Raw genomic sequence first — 13,447 nt, 5'->3', positions numbered from 1 at the left:
TCTTCTGGTCGGATTCAAGTGAAACTAGTGTCTCTGGGATGATGTCTTCTTCTCGGTGGCTTATGGGTTTGATGTTGAGTGTTGAGTATTTCATATTTAAGTTTAGCAAAAGTTTTTATCTCTCTTTTCTTTCGCTCTCCTCAAGGTTCAACTCTCGCCTTAATTAAAAGAATAAAAGCACAACTCGCTCAAGCTCTTGACTTGACCTTTTCAATTCCGTGACAATGGACGTGACAATGGAAGTACCTAAATGCTAACATGAAGGACCCGTTGGAGTACAAAAAATAAATAGAAATAGATTAACAAAAAGAAGGTAGCATGGGTTATGTAAGCTGCTGCCTTATCAGTTCCTACAAGAAGCCAACTGAAGGCATCTCCTGACACTATCAGCTTCGCTAAGAGAGTAGAGAAAAAGCCATATCGAGCAAGATGGAACCATCAAACTATAACTCCATACATCCAGATCGGGGTTGGGAATGTCACTAGTCATCTGCATCTGCCGTGCCTACTTCTTTATTTACAATCTGCCAGGGCAAATGTTCCTTTAGAATGACATACAAACAAATGCAGAACATTGCATAATCAATACCTTTTTTTTTGGGTGAAAAAATATAAGCAAACAAATTTCACTTGCCATAGAGTAAGACTTCTCCCAAGCTAATTTATTAGAGCAATCTAACAGTGACGGAGATAAATGGCAGCACCCTTCAAAAGGATCCACCAAAGGCATGAAAACGAAGGCTCTATGGGAAAAACCATAATACGACATATGCTTGATGATGTCAGGGTTTCCTGTTTGGGACCTTACTTAATTTGGTTGGGTCCATTATAGACTGTTCTTATGTGCACTGTACTGGAGCCGTGCAACAGCAACCCAAGATTCCTTTTCAATGTTTTTCTTCTGATGCACCCAGAAGTTGGTCTTTAGTATCTTTTGCTGGTGCCCTTTTATGCTTATATCATAGGGTTGCACTCTTTTCTTTCGGTGTAAGGATGAACTTACAAAATGTTCTAGTAGTAAATGCATCTTCTCTCTGGCTGAGGCCTCCAGGAATAATTCCTAGAAAGCTACGAGTGTGATTCAAGTAGATTATACCATCTTCTTGTAATCTCTTCTTCTAGATCCTTATATTTTGTGTTGTTCTTTACTCCCAAAAGTTTACAGCAATCATATATCCTCAAAATAATAATTAGCATTCCCTCATTGTCCTACATCAAACAGTTTGTATAACTTATTCCTATTCTCAGACCACTTCCTCACCTATATCAATATCCACCATAGTTTCACTTTAGTCTCCATATCCTAGAAGTTAGGCAGCTACACCAAGAACAAAAATCTTTTTGCATTTCTTTTTCGCTCCTGTCTATTTCCTTTATGTACTGGCAGCAGTCAACTCTAATAAAACCCGTTGAACTCAAGGATAGTGAACCAATGTGCACATTGTCAACTTTCCTTAATGTTGGCTCCTAGTTTTATTTTCTTTTACCATCTTCATTAATCTAGATTGCTGATTTCATGTCTCCCTCTACAGCACTGCCTTGCACACACTTTCAAGTTTTTTTCTTTCTGTGTTCATAATTTCAATTAGTTGAGTGGAGACACCAAAGATTTGTAGCTTCAATAACCTTATGAACTGACGAATTTGACAATAGTGCAAGTTGGAATACGTAAATTTTCCAAAAAATATCTATTGCCTTGTTTGAGATGAGATATCTACACACTTCAAATAGAACTTACTTATAGCTACACAAGATACATAATGATGAACAAGTTATAGAAACATAATGTATCTCTAAATGATACCTGTGATATGTACGCTTTAATGCTGTCACTAACTGGCGCATCTAAAGCTCTCTCAGCAAGCTCATAGAACAAAGTATGGCCTTCAGGTCCACTTACTTTGTCTTTCTGCAAATATCTAAAATAAAGAGTACTTAAGATAGATACCCACATCAATAATATCGTGACATTCAAACGAAACTGCAAATTAACAATCCCTAGTAGACAGGTCAAACCTTTGCTGGACAAGTGTCTCCAGTGCTTGTTTTATGTTTCCTAGTACTGGATGGCTTTCATTTTTTTCATCCAATCCCATCCGTCTCAAATGACGCCAAAGATCCTCTGCAGTTCCAGCAAGAGAATAAGAGTAGGTTCTCTCACAATATGACACAAGGTAACAAAAAAAAAAGAGCAATTTTCCTCATTGATTTTTAGCAATTTTTAAGACAACAGAAGATGATGTTTCATCTGTCACATTTTGCTAGACAATATCATCATATCAAAAGATGTAGTATGGCACAGTATGCAGTTCATCCAAGAATTTCCCTAACAAATAAGTTGTTTTCCGACCGAACTATTATCCCAACTATCCTGGCATCTTCCCGTTCTACTAACTTATAAGCATATAATTATAAAACAAACCATGAAGCAGTCATACCTTCAGTGGTTTTACCACCAGAAATATGTACAATACTTAGTACGACAAAAGTGAAACCAGTGAGAGGAGCCGTACGATCATCCTCAACATACTTCTTATACACATCCGAAGGAAGTTTACTCAAAATGACGTAGGATTTTGCCTCTGCAACACCTGAATAACGTGTTCAAAAAATTTATCAAAACCCCAACCCTCAAAGTTACCACTGAATGATGTGGACTATATACACTATGCATAATTCAAAATTGAGGTTGCACAAAAGGGACCATATCACCCAAATCGTCCATCATATATTACTTTGGCCAACATTGGCTCATATGGTATCCCACATGGATCCCACATACATCGAGTACACAACTGAGATTGGTAAATCACAACCATCAATGATTTTGCACAAAATAATAGGTAACACGAAAAAAATCACAACTTTGAGCTTAATTAATAAGAATCTTACTCTGTTGGGAAAAGCGTCCCTGATTAGTGGAAGAGGGACGAGACCTTTGAAGCTCCCTCATTTCGTAGCCAAAGATGGTGGAAAGTTTCTGTATAGCCTCGTTGATGACGAGCGTGGGAAGATTTCGCTGACGATAGTTTTTGGTGAGCAGCTGAGTGAGCTCTTCCCTCTTTATTGGACAGCCCGAGTTGTGGTGCGTCTTGAACAGCACGTAGCGGATTACTTCTGCTACAAGCTTGTCCTTTTCCTAAGAAAAAAATAAACCCACAACAAAAGATTGAAGCTTTTTGCAGAAATCTTTGTCTCTGAGGCTGAGATTGAGATTGAGAGTGTGGGATTTGTGTGCTTACCTCTTTGGAGATATCGAATTGAGACAGGTCATCAACCGGCTGTGACATGATCAAGAAAATTTGGGGAATTCTTTCTTCAATCTAAAACCCTAATCCCCTCACTGCCCTCTTTTTATTGGGGGAATTTCTGGCGGGAAAATCTGTGCCCTTACCGATGAGCGAGTATGGTTGAGTAGTGCGAAAGGTTTTCTTTTAGCGGGTTCCGTTTGGAAGGGAGTGCGTAGCTAAGGTTGGGCCTGGTGGCTGGGCTGAGCCTGTTTTCTTTTCCAACAATTATCTTTCTTTAGATTTGAATTCATAATCTCTTTAAGAAAGTGGAGATTGAATATGAGTTTTTTTTTAAGCTCCAAAACTTTAGCAAAAGAAAGGGGTACAGTCCGCTATTTTATGTTTTGAATGCAACTTTTTTTTTAATATCGCTTGTAAAAACTTGTTGCATCAACATTGGACTTTATCTATTTACAACAAACTAAACATACTCAGCTAACAGGGTGTAGCCCAATAAAAAAAATGCATTGATCCATAGATCAATGGTCTGAAGTTCGAAACACAGAAATATGATAAGCCTAGCATTTTCCTATTAAAAAAAACAGTAATTGAAGATCGGAAGGAAGTTGTAACCATACAAAGTGGAGCCCACTTACAGACTTGTAATGCACCACTCACCAATCTCAGTCTGAAGAACCTCTCTGTCAATCAAACAACCATGTGTGATTCAGTGGTCGTCGTCCCGGTCAACATCGCACCCAACCACGTTAACCCATGTGATCCTCGTTCGGACCTAATTCCATGTTAACAAATTCCATAGCCATTTCACACCATTGATCCTACTCCCTGTAACCTCCACTAACCATATCCAACGGTCACTTGGACCCTCCTTCTCAAAACAGAGCATTTCAATACCAGTTTCCAAGTTGCCAAAACTAGAGTTCTAGACAGAACACAGAGAGAGAGAGAGAGAGAGAGAAGAAGCTATGGACATTGAGAGAAAGAAACATGTTTACCTGGCGAAGCTTGCTGAGCAAGCCGAGAGATATGATGGTATGCTCTTCTTGCATGGACCTCCATTCTTTCACTATTTTTTCCCTTTTCTAAGAATTTATGTGTCTTATAAGAACAGTAATAATAATAATAATAATAACATAATCTTTTTGGCTATGTATATATAATATTATTAATTTTGGGCAAGTTGTACTTAGTTTTGGGGAATTCATAATATTTCGTGCACCAAAGAGCGATTTATGAGTTAGCAGATGTAGGGATTAAATGTTTTAATATTGGGTTGTTTTTCTTTTTATTTTGATTGATGGTGATTGATCCTATTGAAAGGGGAGGAAATGAAAAAAAGTGATATACTAATAAATGATTACGTGTTCCCAGCAAGAGGTAAAAATCTCCAGTTGTTTACAAGCATAACTGATTATGTGAAATATGTCATTTTACAAGCAAACCCCAATTCTTCACCCGTTCATTTTGAGACTCGATGGGAAACCACTTATTTGGTTTTTGTGGCATATGTAATTATCTGAGAATTAATGGAAAGGGTTTATTGTAAATTTGTTTAGCATTTAAATGGATCTCAATTTGAATATAAGGGCATGTTTGGGAGTGCTTCTGAAATGGCTAAAAGCGTTTTCTGATAACTAAAAACGCTTTTGATAGTGTTTGACAGAAAAGTTTAGAAGAGCTTCTGGGTCATAGAATCGCTTTCTGGAGAAGCACTTGCTATGTGCTTCTAGCAGTCCCAAGTGCTTTTCCAGAAAGCAATTAAATTTTTTATGAAAATTCAAGATTTTTATAATAAAAACGCTTTTGTTAAAAGTGCTTATGAGCAGAAGTACTTCCTGGAGAAGCAATCCCAAAACGAGCCTTAGTATTAGTCTTATCATTCTTGCAATAACTTTCTGAAATGTTGCTGCTGCTTTAAGTTTTGAAGTCGTTTGCGGTGCAAATAGTTTTTGCATTGGTGGTTTCATTTCTACTATGTGTTTAATTAGTAGAAGTCAAGATGGAACTCTTATCACTTGGTATAAAGTTGACAGCTTATGTATTGTTTAGGATATTAGCCCACAATCAATTGCATATATGTGTAATGCATCAATTTTCTTGTTTTCTTGTTTCAGAGATGGTTGAAGCAATGAAGAAAGTTTCCAAGTTGGACGTGGAACTGACTGTGGAGGAGCGGAATTTGGTGTCTGTTGGGTATAAGAATGTCATTGGGGCGAGAAGGGTGTCATGGCGGATATTGTCTTCCGTTGAACAAAAGGAGGAGGCCAAGGGAAGTGAACAAAATGCTATGAGGATAAAGGAGTACAGGCAGAGGGTTGAAGATGAGCTTGCAAAAATTTGCCATGACATTTTAACAGTTATTGATTACCACCTCCTTCCATCTGCATCAACAGGGGAATCTACTGTTTTTTACCAGAAGATGTGAGAGCTACTTTTCTGTTCCTCTTCTGTTGAATTAAAATATTCAGTTAAAACAAACCATGGAACTATGATTACTTGGAAACTTTAAAAGCTTAAGAAGTTATGCAAGCTGATAGCATATTTTCTTTAGCTTAGAGAGAGAGTTGAATTATTTTTTACGTAGTTCATAGAGCCAAGAAACCATGATTGCTTTTTTCTTTTTCAACTTGTTTTTCACTCTAGTGGATATCATAAAACAGGGGTGTTTGCTTTGGGTGCTTCTATTTGGTTATGAATTTCTTACATTTGATGACTTTTTGTGTGTGTTAGGTTAGGAGGGATCTTCACTTCAAAGCCCATTCCTTTTGACATACCTTGTTACCATGCAAGTTGATGTTATGTGAGAGAGAGAGAGAGAGAGAGAGAGAGAGGTTTGAGTTGTGATCCTTCTGGTTCCCCGTGACAGGAAAGGAGATTACTATCGATATTTGGCTGAATTTAAAGCTGGCGATGATCGTAAAGAAGCGGCTGATCAATCGCTTAAAGCCTATGAGGTATTCAACTTCCTAGCTGGAGGCCCTTTTCTCTATCATGTTTTCACTTTCCTTTTTTTTTTTCTTTCTCTATCTTGTTATATTCTGATATTAAGAATGAGATTGTAATGAAACTGGCATATGCGCGGTAGGTTGCCAACGATACTGCTGACTCTGAGTTGCCCACAACCCATCCAATCAGACTTGGCCTGGCTCTAAACTTCTCTGTTTTTTACTATGAAATTCTTAACTCCCCTGAGAGGTTTGCTCTCTCTCTCTCTCTCTCCCTTATTTGTACGTTCTTTAATGCTTACTCTTACGGTAGTGAGTCACCACTTTTGTGTCTCATTTGCAATTTTGCACCATGCAGGGCCTGTCATTTAGCTAAGCAGGCATTTGATGAGGCAATTGCTGAACTTGACAGCCTCGATGAAGAATCCTACAAGGACAGCACCCTTATTATGCAGCTTCTCAAGGATAATCTCGCATTGTGGACCTCAGATCTGCCAGAGGAAGGAGGTAATTTTATGAATAATTTTATTTCCTTCTGCATTGTCTTGAATCTTGTGTCAACTTGATGATATATCTTCAATTATGGGTGTTGTAGATTTATAATTGCGCTACTAGATATTGATCTTAGCTTAACTTTGGTTTAGTTGCACTTTCTCATATAACAAGGATATTTATGCAAGTTTACAAAATTTTGTTGAATGTGATGAGAGAGTTCAGTTATTCAAATTTAATTATCATTGATATGGCACATCATCATGCATATCTCTGTGGAAAGTAGAGCTCATGATAGTGGGACAAAATCTCCCTAGGTTTCCTTCAGGTGAAATCGAAGATGTTAGCTTGTTGTGCACTTCATACCAGTGTTATCCAGCTTAGAATTTAGGAACTGCTTAGGAACACTGTCTAAAGTATGAGACTTCCATCAATGTCGAGTCTAAAGTTGCACATGTTGAAAATGTCAGATTGGGTTTACTATTGCCTTCTCTTGACAATGTGATCTGAATTGATAAGCTGGGTTTTCCCCGGGCTGAGACTCATCCGTATTATCTGTCGACTAAGAATTTCTGGATATATATATATATCTAAATTGACAGTGTAACATTCTTTTTTTGTTGTTGCTAGTACTTCAAGAAATACTTACCCGTCGAATTATGTTCTCTGCCTTAAACAATTTTTTGTTCTTGCTTTGTATTTGAACAGGCTAGATTTGTTATGAGTTCATGCATTTAATTCATAATTGCTGATTCTTTCATTGAATTGTCAGGTGAGCAATCTAAAGTTGAGGAACCCCCTCCAAAGGTAAGACAGAAGAATATTATCATGCCATAAGAAAACTGCAGTGTCATTTGGTGGACTAGATGTTTGGCAAAATGCCATTGCCACCCTTACTTAGCTGTTTATTTTCTAACACTGATTTTCTGGTTTTGTTTTCTAAATTGCTTTATTTCCTTCTTCAGTTAATCACTAATTAATTTTCAATTTGCAGAGTTAGATGGGATAAGGGAGAGTAATTATTTGGGACTGGCTTCGTGTAGATGGAGCAACATAGGGAGCATGACTCATTGGATTACCAAGTTTGTAGTACAAGGAAAGTGACTCTAGGGTTGTATGTATTGTCTATTTAATCATGGCGCTTCTTGGCCCTTGGATTTTTTTTTAAAATATTAATAATTGCATTGAAAGAGATCAAACCTTTGACTTGTTCCAGCGCCGGTCACTAGTTACTTGAAGTGCTTTTGTTTACTACACAACAATCTTTTTGGCCTATTTACATGGGTAATAGGAGTACTTATGTAGGAAGTACTTCTCGTTATAAGCGCTATTGGTAGAAGTTGAAATTTTTATTAAGAATCTGTATTCTTAGAAAAGCACTTGGAAGTAGTTCATAAAGGGAAACCTGATTGTCTTTCTCCACCAAAAATAAAAACATTTCGTTAATTTAAAAAACGATATATATATATATACACTCCACTAAGATTTTTGCTTTTGTTTTCCTTCTTGTAGTAAGCTATGTATCACTTTGTATTGTATTGTATATTTGTATTCTTTCTTCTTCCTTGTGAAGCTTCAAGAGAAATTTGTCTCCTTGAAAATGTTGGACCTAATAGCTTCTCAAATCTTGTAAAAGGGCTTGAGTTGACGGTATAAGGTTAATGCAGGTAGTTTCACAAGGATATGGGCAGTCAATTTCCTTTGTTGCCCTTCTACTGAAGTACCAATCACCTACTGCTTCTGCAATGGTCCTATTGTGAACCCTTGGAGAGTCTGCAGCAAACCATGAGTCTTGAGACTCACTTTGGCCGTGACCAAAGCATGAATTAATGAAGAAGCCTCCTCGTCTCGAATATTTGTAGGACAATCCCATAGCAACAATCATGTCACGCCTGAATTCTTGCAATGTATTCAACTGTTGAGGATTGCACGCCGCCGGATTCAGTTTGCAACGATTCCAGTGGCCTTGTGGATCAGCTGAAGGTGGCACCAATATATGATGGAACTGGTAAACATCATAAGCTGAGTTCAATATGAAAAAAGGTGGTGTAATGAACTTCAATGCGTACTGAGGGAAGAAACACAGCTCGGGAAAATTAAGGGAGCTGGCGGTGCAGTTCTCATCCAGATTCTTCTCTAACCCGTGTAGAGAAACAACATCTTTAACGAAAGACCTCATGGTGTGGTTAGAACTTATATCTCTTTCGTCAAGAAAGAATCCGGCATCGCTCAAGCATTTCACACTGGCAGTGCTTGGTAAATATTTAGTGAAGTTGTTACAATGCAAAAAGGATGATAAACCCCCAGCAGAAGAACCTGATAGCAGAGCCTTTCTTGCCTGTCCTAAACCTTTTGGCAGAAGATCCAGAATGATTGCTTCCCAAATCTTTTGCCCTCTGAAATAGAGCAATGACGTCCCGTTTTTATATACTGCATCTCCAGCAAATGAAGCTCCATCGCAATATCTAAGCTTCACACGGTTCCAATTGTAAAAATCTGGATTTAGAGATGCATTATTGCTTAGAATTCCAGAGAAGACCTCCCACTTGCTCATGTAGCGTGTTGATCCTCTACGGGTGTTGGCTCTGTCCAAGCATGATTTTATGCTATTGCACCACCCTCCACCCTCGAACTGTAAAAGCCAGTTTCTTGCTCCGCCCCCGAATCCTCTGTGCAGGTGATACGCAGGCAAACTCCCATCCAAGCAAAAAGCTCCAAGAGCCGAAGCGTTCCGGACCAGAGTCATGTTCACCAGGAGCCGCTGGTCGTCCGAGTAAATGCACCGAGGCGAGCACGTTAGCAGAGCCAGGGTGATGGCGACCAGTACTGCGTTCACATTCATCATTGTAGTAGCCATGCCGTGTCTTCAACTTTAACTAATTCACGCGCATACAACTTATCTTCATATATGTATTCTTCTCTAATATGAAGGTATTTATAAAGAAGTACAAAGATGTGTTACTCGAGATAAAATAGGAAATAAACCTCAGTTACAACAGGACTATATAAATAGTTAAGTAACTAAAATCCTAATTGAATAAGGACTCGTCAACATCTTAACCCTTCTATAAATAATTAAGTAACTAAAACCCTAATTGAATAAGGACTCGTCAACATCTTCACCCTTCTAAACAAAGAGGGTATGCATATTTTGTGCCGTTTATGCTAAAACATTACATGTTGTCTTGTATTATGTTTGCCTTCAATAAAAATAAAAATAAAATAAAAAATATTGTGCTTGATGAAGCACGTCATGTCATGATTGATCCAATTAAATTACACAAATTTGTTTTATGGGATTAAGGGTTGGATTACATTAAATAGCTTCAATCATGTCAGTGATTGAAGTGGTGTTGAATGTTGTTGATGTTTGTTAGCAGATGGCTGCTGCATATCGAGTAAGAAGGACTTGATGTGGTTGTAGTACTCCTTGGGCTTTTGTACGTTAATTGCATGTCCTGCATCCTTTATCACCACAAGCTCAGCGTTCTCCCCTAAGTGCCTGTATAAATATATATATAGTTTTTACCAATGAACTCAAAATTCAGAAAGAGAGACTAAACAAATGCACGCACTCGGTCAAAGACTTCGATCAGAAACTCACCTTTTTAATTTGTAAGCAAATTCTAGCGGAAATACTTGATCATGCTCTCCCCATATTATAAGGGTTGGCTGTGAGAGGAGTGAGAGAAGGGTAAGATTTACTAAATCATGTTATTATAATTTCGCAGAAGAGGAAAATGACAAGGATTTCGCTAAGGTCCGCGGAGATTTCAACCGATGATGCACACGTGGACGACTAACTTAAGCAAGATTAAGATGTGCTATGACCCAAAAATAAAATACATAGATGAAAAATGAACCTGTGGAATCTTGGGAAGGTCTGAAAGTTTTCGGTTTTTGGGGACGGCCATAATCAACTCTTTCTGCTCTTTCACATGTTCAGTGTACATTGCCTGCCCATTTCATCATAATTTGAGTTTGATTGCAGAACGAAATTACTTAGCTACTTAAATGTAAATAGTTATTTCAACAAATCACAATCTGACATGTGTATAATTTTTTATTTGGGATGATTTTAATAAGGATAATGTTCTCTCGCTCTACCACTTAAAATATTATTGCAATAATTCGCTTTAAGACTCCCATACATGCTACATACCAAACCATGTTGACCCGTTGAATGTTTCATTCCATGACTGGTAGTTGATTTTGTAATGAGTCACGTGCACCATGCAGTGGTTTATTTATAATATTAATACAGCATGCACGTGACCAATCCTACAACCACCACTATATCTACATGGTTTTTTTATTTTTATTATTTTTATCAAACTCTACTTACTACATGATTTATGCCTTCAAAACGAAAATTCAACGAAGCGAATGTGTTTCGAGATCACTGTCGGGATAAGATCTCAAGATAATGTCTTAATAAGTCAAATTACTAATCTCAGTCCAAATTGAACTTTTCTTCTAAATTTGCTTCAATTCGGACCAACTGTGCACATCACTTGCAAGGATTAATGGGTTCTTTCAAGCCTAGTTAAGGGTCAAAACATGCTCTAATCCTTTTGAAAAACTCTTCACCCTTACATCCTTTCTCAGGACGTGCACATAAATTATAGCGTACGCAAATAGAAGAGAAGTTTGATTTAAATTGAGATTGATAACGATACCTTAACTAGGACAAAAATTTGCACGACAAGACATACATTGATTTGCGACCCAAAACACCACATGAAAGAATTTGCACTTGTTAATCTTCCAACTTATGACGATTGAGTTTATAGCGAGTCTCATTGTTATGAATAGACATGCATGAACGAGAGAAGATATTGCTAATTATACAATCTCAACTGACAATCTAATATGATCTGTAGTTTGATTAGCTTAACTTAATCATCATCATACTTAATCACTTAATTATCATCTAAGAAGTATTAGAAACATTTACCTCAATGAAATCCATAAGCAAGCAAGAGGGGATCAACCCAAGAGGAGGCGGCTTGAAAAAAGTGTACTTGACCAATTCCCTAAGCTTCTGCGGCGTCTGCGGCACCAAAATGCTCGCAGCCTCGTCCAAATCCGAGATCGGAAACACGCCTTCCCGGATGTCCTTCTCCTCCAAGCACACCGCGGCGCAGCATATCACAACCCTCTCCACCGCCTCCCTGTACTTGGCCGCCAGGCTGTACCCCACAAACCCGCCATAGCTCAGCCCCACCAGGCTCAGCCTCCGCACCGAGTGGGCCTCCATGACACGCATCACGCACTCGGCCTGGAATGACTCGGACCGGTCCGGCCGGGTCGTGGACGACTCGCCGAAGAAGAGGAGGTCGGGGACGTAGACGTTGAAGTGGGGGGTGACGTGGCGGAGGAGGTCAACGAACTGCCACATCGCGTTGACTCCGAGGCCGTGGATGAGGAGGAGGTTGCGCTTGGACGGGTTTGGGGACTGCGGGACCCAGCAGTGCATGGTGGTACCGCCGTCTTTGAGGTCTGTGATTGCGGACCGGAGGCCGGCTCGGGCGAAGGTAGACCGGTGGCATGAATTTTTTGACTCGGTGAAGCTGAAGCATGGCATTTTTGGTAATTTTTTTGGAATGGAGCTAATTGAAGGGAAAAGAGTCCCCTATTGAGGACTGTGGGTGATTTTGTATTGTTTTGAGGTGGAGGGATGCTGATTGGTGAGTTGGGTTGCGTTGGGTTGGTTTGGTTTGGTTTGGGAACTTGCTTTTCATGTGAATGCCATGTTAGATGTGGTGCGGTACAACAAATGCGTGGATGAAGAAGATGGGACCAGTTGAGACATGGAGAAAGTATTCAAAGCAAAGATGGGAAAGTACTCGAGAAGAGTGGGAGATAGAGAGTTCAGTAGCGTTGTGTTGACAATGACATTTATGCGGAAAATGTTCTCTTGCTAGACTGTGACGTCCGTATTATATTTGAAGTTAGTTCTTATCGAAATATGTAGTTGATATTTATAATGTGGATGTACAGACATTTCTGTCACAAGATATTTTGACAAGGAAACAATAATCACAATGGGTGTGCCCAAAATTTAGAGGACCCCAATGAATATATGGAATGATCCCAATCCTTCAATAGAAACAAAGTGGTTGAGATGGAAAGACAATAAAATCTAGATCACATGGTTTATTATTTAGGGAGATTCTCAGATAAGTATTTTATGTTAAGTATTGGTTACATGCTTTTAATCTTAAATATGTTGGTAATATCTTATATGCAATTCAACAGCTAAGATTAGAAGTATATAATCAATCCTTAATTTAAATACTTAGTGAAAAATATCCCTATTATAGATTAGTAGAATGATATTGAGTTGTTAATATATGACTCAAATTCTAGCATTAGCTTTTATGTGTGGGTGGATGTGTGACCCCCACAACATATACATATGTATAGGTTCGGCTCACGATATTTTATATACGTTGAGAAGACATCATTATATTTATTGGCATGATTGATTGTTTTAGATTGTAAAATTATTATATTTAAGATTTATAATCTCAGATTGGTAGTCACTTCGATCACCCAAAATAATCAACCATGTTGATAAATTGAATCACAATTGAAGAAAAATGAATAGAAATGAAGCTTTCTCAATGTAAATAGATGAGATGATGGAAAACTATGGGCTGCCAAACTATGGGCCACCACATCATCTATGGACCAATGCACGGGCATAATGAAGGAGAAGAAAATATTTCTAGGTTATAATTATGATTACTCTAC

The 13,447-nt window shown here is 38.3% G+C and overlaps 3 protein-coding genes and 1 pseudogene across 3 annotated transcripts; 1 reads left to right on the top strand and 3 right to left on the bottom strand.

Annotated features, from left to right (window-relative positions):
• Positions 1–276: 276 nt before the first annotated feature.
• LOC110759514 (melanoma-associated antigen G1-like protein) lies at positions 277–3,519 on the bottom strand. The gene is made up of 6 exons (XM_021961583.2): positions 3,243–3,519; positions 2,893–3,139; positions 2,439–2,591; positions 2,017–2,122; positions 1,805–1,919; positions 277–524 (listed from the first exon to the last, which is right to left on the bottom strand). Exons 1-6 carry the CDS (start codon positions 3,288–3,290, stop codon positions 483–485), a joined length of 711 nt encoding a protein of 236 aa, XP_021817275.1. The 5' UTR covers positions 3,291–3,519; the 3' UTR covers positions 277–482.
• Positions 3,520–3,941: 422 nt separating this feature from the next.
• On the top strand, positions 3,942–7,896 carry LOC110759513 (14-3-3 protein 7-like). Its single transcript, XM_021961582.2, has 7 exons — positions 3,942–4,283; positions 5,366–5,672; positions 6,118–6,205; positions 6,337–6,446; positions 6,555–6,703; positions 7,461–7,495; positions 7,683–7,896. Exons 1-7 carry the CDS (start codon positions 4,217–4,219, stop codon positions 7,686–7,688), a joined length of 762 nt encoding a protein of 253 aa, XP_021817274.1. The 5' UTR covers positions 3,942–4,216; the 3' UTR covers positions 7,689–7,896.
• Positions 7,897–8,035: 139 nt separating this feature from the next.
• On the bottom strand, positions 8,036–9,667 carry LOC110759510 (pectin acetylesterase 9 pseudogene; annotated as a pseudogene).
• A 201-nt stretch (positions 9,668–9,868) lies between these two features.
• LOC110759511 (alpha/beta-Hydrolases superfamily protein) lies at positions 9,869–12,553 on the bottom strand. The gene is made up of 4 exons (XM_021961579.2): positions 11,646–12,553; positions 10,552–10,644; positions 10,293–10,360; positions 9,869–10,190 (listed from the first exon to the last, which is right to left on the bottom strand). Exons 1-4 carry the CDS (start codon positions 12,273–12,275, stop codon positions 10,019–10,021), a joined length of 963 nt encoding a protein of 320 aa, XP_021817271.1. The 5' UTR covers positions 12,276–12,553; the 3' UTR covers positions 9,869–10,018.
• Between the last annotated feature and the right edge of the window lie 894 nt (positions 12,554–13,447).

The sequence above is a fragment of the Prunus avium genome, chromosome 1 (genome assembly GCF_965620075.1).
Source record: "Prunus avium chromosome 1, drPruAviu1.hap1.1, whole genome shotgun sequence".
Taxonomy (NCBI): domain Eukaryota; kingdom Viridiplantae; phylum Streptophyta; class Magnoliopsida; order Rosales; family Rosaceae; genus Prunus; species Prunus avium.
Note: the sequence above shows the minus strand (reverse complement) of the source record. Positions and strands in the feature narration are given on the sequence as shown.

Bases quoted from the DNA above. Each gene is read 5' to 3' on its own strand.
- LOC110759514 (XM_021961583.2), bottom strand. From the start codon at position 3,290: ATGTCACAGCCGGTTGATGACCTGTCTCAATTCGATATCTCCAAAGAG. The intron at 3,140-3,242 runs GTAAGCACACAA...TTTTTTTCTTAG, and splicing joins AATTCGATATCTCCAAAGAG to GAAAAGGACAAGCTTGTAGC. The intron at 2,592-2,892 runs GTAAGATTCTTA...CACGTTATTCAG, and splicing joins GGGACGCTTTTCCCAACAGA to GTGTTGCAGAGGCAAAATCC.
- LOC110759511 (XM_021961579.2), bottom strand. From the start codon at position 12,275: ATGCCATGCTTCAGCTTCACCGAGTCAAAAAATTCATGCCACCGGTCT. The intron at 10,645-11,645 runs GTAAATGTTTCT...TGAAATGGGCAG, and splicing joins TGCTTATGGATTTCATTGAG to GCAATGTACACTGAACATGT. The intron at 10,191-10,292 runs GTGAGTTTCTGA...ATATTTATACAG, and splicing joins TTTGCTTACAAATTAAAAAG to GCACTTAGGGGAGAACGCTG.
- LOC110759513 (XM_021961582.2), top strand. From the start codon at position 4,217: ATGGACATTGAGAGAAAGAAACATGTTTACCTGGCGAAGCTTGCTGAG. The intron at 5,673-6,117 runs GTGAGAGCTACT...TCCCCGTGACAG, and splicing joins ACTGTTTTTTACCAGAAGAT to GAAAGGAGATTACTATCGAT. The intron at 6,206-6,336 runs GTATTCAACTTC...TATGCGCGGTAG, and splicing joins AATCGCTTAAAGCCTATGAG to GTTGCCAACGATACTGCTGA.